At 50.5% G+C, this 2,236-nt stretch overlaps 3 protein-coding genes across 3 annotated transcripts; 1 reads left to right on the plus strand and 2 right to left on the minus strand.

Moving 5' to 3' along the window:
• Positions 1-785: 785 nt before the first annotated feature.
• Positions 786-1,075, minus strand: PPTG_23352 (hypothetical protein; the record flags this gene model as incomplete). The annotated part of the gene is made up of 2 exons (XM_008910033.1): positions 786-841; positions 994-1,075. 2 exons carry the CDS (start codon positions 1,073-1,075, stop codon positions 786-788), a joined length of 138 nt encoding a protein of 45 aa, XP_008908281.1.
• A 36-nt stretch (positions 1,076-1,111) lies between these two features.
• Positions 1,112-1,328, minus strand: PPTG_23353 (hypothetical protein; the record flags this gene model as incomplete). The annotated part of the gene is made up of 2 exons (XM_008910034.1): positions 1,112-1,239; positions 1,304-1,328. 2 exons carry the CDS (start codon positions 1,326-1,328, stop codon positions 1,112-1,114), a joined length of 153 nt encoding a protein of 50 aa, XP_008908282.1.
• A 117-nt stretch (positions 1,329-1,445) lies between these two features.
• Positions 1,446-1,658, plus strand: PPTG_23354 (hypothetical protein; the record flags this gene model as incomplete). The annotated part of the gene is made up of 1 exon (XM_008910035.1): positions 1,446-1,658. The coding sequence occupies one exon, from the start codon at positions 1,446-1,448 to the stop codon at positions 1,656-1,658; it is 213 nt and encodes a 70-aa protein (XP_008908283.1).
• Positions 1,659-2,236: the final 578 nt, after the last annotated feature.

Here is a 2,236-nt window from a genome sequence, read left to right on the forward strand (position 1 = left end):
CGTTCTTCTCAAGCATTCAGCTGTCGCACACGGCTGCAGAGACTATAAATTACCTAGACAGCCGCATCCATGACTCGTGGGGAAAATAAATTACCCGATGCGAAAACGCATGAACACGTGAACGGTATTTACCTTTGTGACATTTCTCGCACTTGCGTCGTAGAGGTCGTCTAAGTAAGAAGCGTCATGTAACCTTTGTTGTTGTTGGTCAAGCCATGCTGGCGCCCCCGCTTTGTTGGTCATTGTCCACTGTCGTTAACGGTTGTGTTCTCTTCTTTCCAAAAATAACCATGCGTGTGTATCATCTCCAGCGAGCCGCTCGCATTGTTATTTTGGAAAGAAGCAGGTTGAGGTGGCTCTGACCTGTGACACGCGTCCATTCTGCCAACTGCTCTGCTAGCCGCTCGATTGGTTGGTGCACCCGTAGGGACACGCTGACGAACCAACGACGCTATGACGCTGAGCGTGGTAAGGGTTGATCACTCGGCAATGAACGCTCACCGACCGGGATGTCTCGTTTTTTTGCTTGACGGAAGCATCAACGGCACTTGTGCATTGCTACATAGCCTCGCACTGCTTCAGCTATGCGGCAACAAACATATTTCCTGGGCGAATCTAGCACAACCATCTGGTACTGACGCCAAATGTCCTATATGAGAGCGATGTACAGTCGCCATTTCTGCTAGAGTAGCACCAAGAATGTGTGTACGGATCACCAAACGTTACCAAAAGTGCTTCGCGTGCCAGTAACAACCAGCACTCCTGACGAAAACGACGGTTGCCTCTCAAATACCTGGAGCCAGCGCCGTCGTAACACCCTTGCCGCTCATTCCTGCCTCCTCTGCCGTCGTGGTTATCTTTGGCCTGTCGCTGGAGTCCGACCCACTGGTGTAACAAAACGTGACAATTATCTCGCTGTGCGTCATACCCTCCCTGCTCAACTACTACATCATCTGTGGTAATCTTCTTTTATTATTCCTGTAGAGTCGTGACCGTCGTAGACGAAGGTAGTCTTGGCCCGTGTTGAGCTCACACTCGCCGCCACGCCGGCTACCTTGTCGCCACCGCAGGACATATTCTTCGTCGTCTCTGCCGTGGCTTTCTCTATCGATTAGAGCGAGAAATTGTCGCCATTCATCATAGGAACACCCGTCATCATCTCTGATGTCTCCGTCGTCATAGCTCTTACAGTGCAAACTCGTGTTGGTGTCACCATTTCGTCAGCTCGATATCGTCGTGCTGCATACCACATTTAGTGAGCATATACGAAAATGTAGCCGCAGCTCAGCGAGACTTTATTCACGGGACTTGCAAAGTCTTCTCGTCATGTTCATCCTATTAGGGATCACCGTCTGCTCTTCTCACGTGGGCGTTCGTTGGTATGACCACGCGGTGGTTGGTCTCACTGGCGTCTAAGTCGTCGGAATCGCTTGGTAGTCATATCGATGAAGGTGCCTCCTCGATCACGAAAGGAAATATTAGAGCTCTCGAAGAACAGCCTTGGAATGCGCGCGCCGTTGTCTTCTTGTGATGTGTCCCAGTCGCTGCCAGTGTGCCAAGGAGGTGCCCAACCGAAGTCAAGGCTCTATGCGAACAAACTCGGATTTGAGGTCCGCCCAGCCAAAAATCTCGCCAGCTCTCCCTCGCATCCACGTTAATGCAGAAGAAGCCCCATTTTGACTTTTGCCGACGCTCCAACGGTCAGATCGTAGATCAGCGGGTATAAATGCTTCCCAAGTAGTGCGACGCCTCCGGTGAGCTGGGCAAGCAGAGAAATTGGTTCTTACACGAATATATAATTGTTTGATAGGGTCTCGCTCAGCTGGAGAAAGTGTTCTGCAGAGCTATCAGAAAGTTTCAAAATTCGCAACCCTTCTTTTTCTGAGAAAGTAACCTGTGGCAGCCTTTAGTCCTTGATTTTCTCACTGTGATTATGCTGACCAACAAGGGTTTCTCGAACTGGCGCACTGACCCATCTACTGGTCGTGTAAGTTACATGGGCTTCGATTCCCCGACTCGACGGCAAGGATCGTCCGCCAGCATCTCGAGAAAATGCACGTCGAGGACATTCAGGCCACCAAGCCTCTCCTCATGGGCGTGCTGATGGCGCTAAAGTGCTTTCCCGTGCAGCAGGCGAAGAAGCAGGTGCTTACTTACGCTGGCTATCATCACAGTGCTCATCTGCTTTTCTTCGCGAACAAAATTCTGTCCACTATACCTAGTAAGAACAAAAAAA

This window comes from Phytophthora parasitica (genome assembly GCF_000247585.1).
Source record: "Phytophthora parasitica INRA-310 unplaced genomic scaffold supercont2.36, whole genome shotgun sequence".
In the NCBI taxonomy this organism is placed as follows: domain Eukaryota; phylum Oomycota; class Peronosporomycetes; order Peronosporales; family Peronosporaceae; genus Phytophthora; species Phytophthora nicotianae.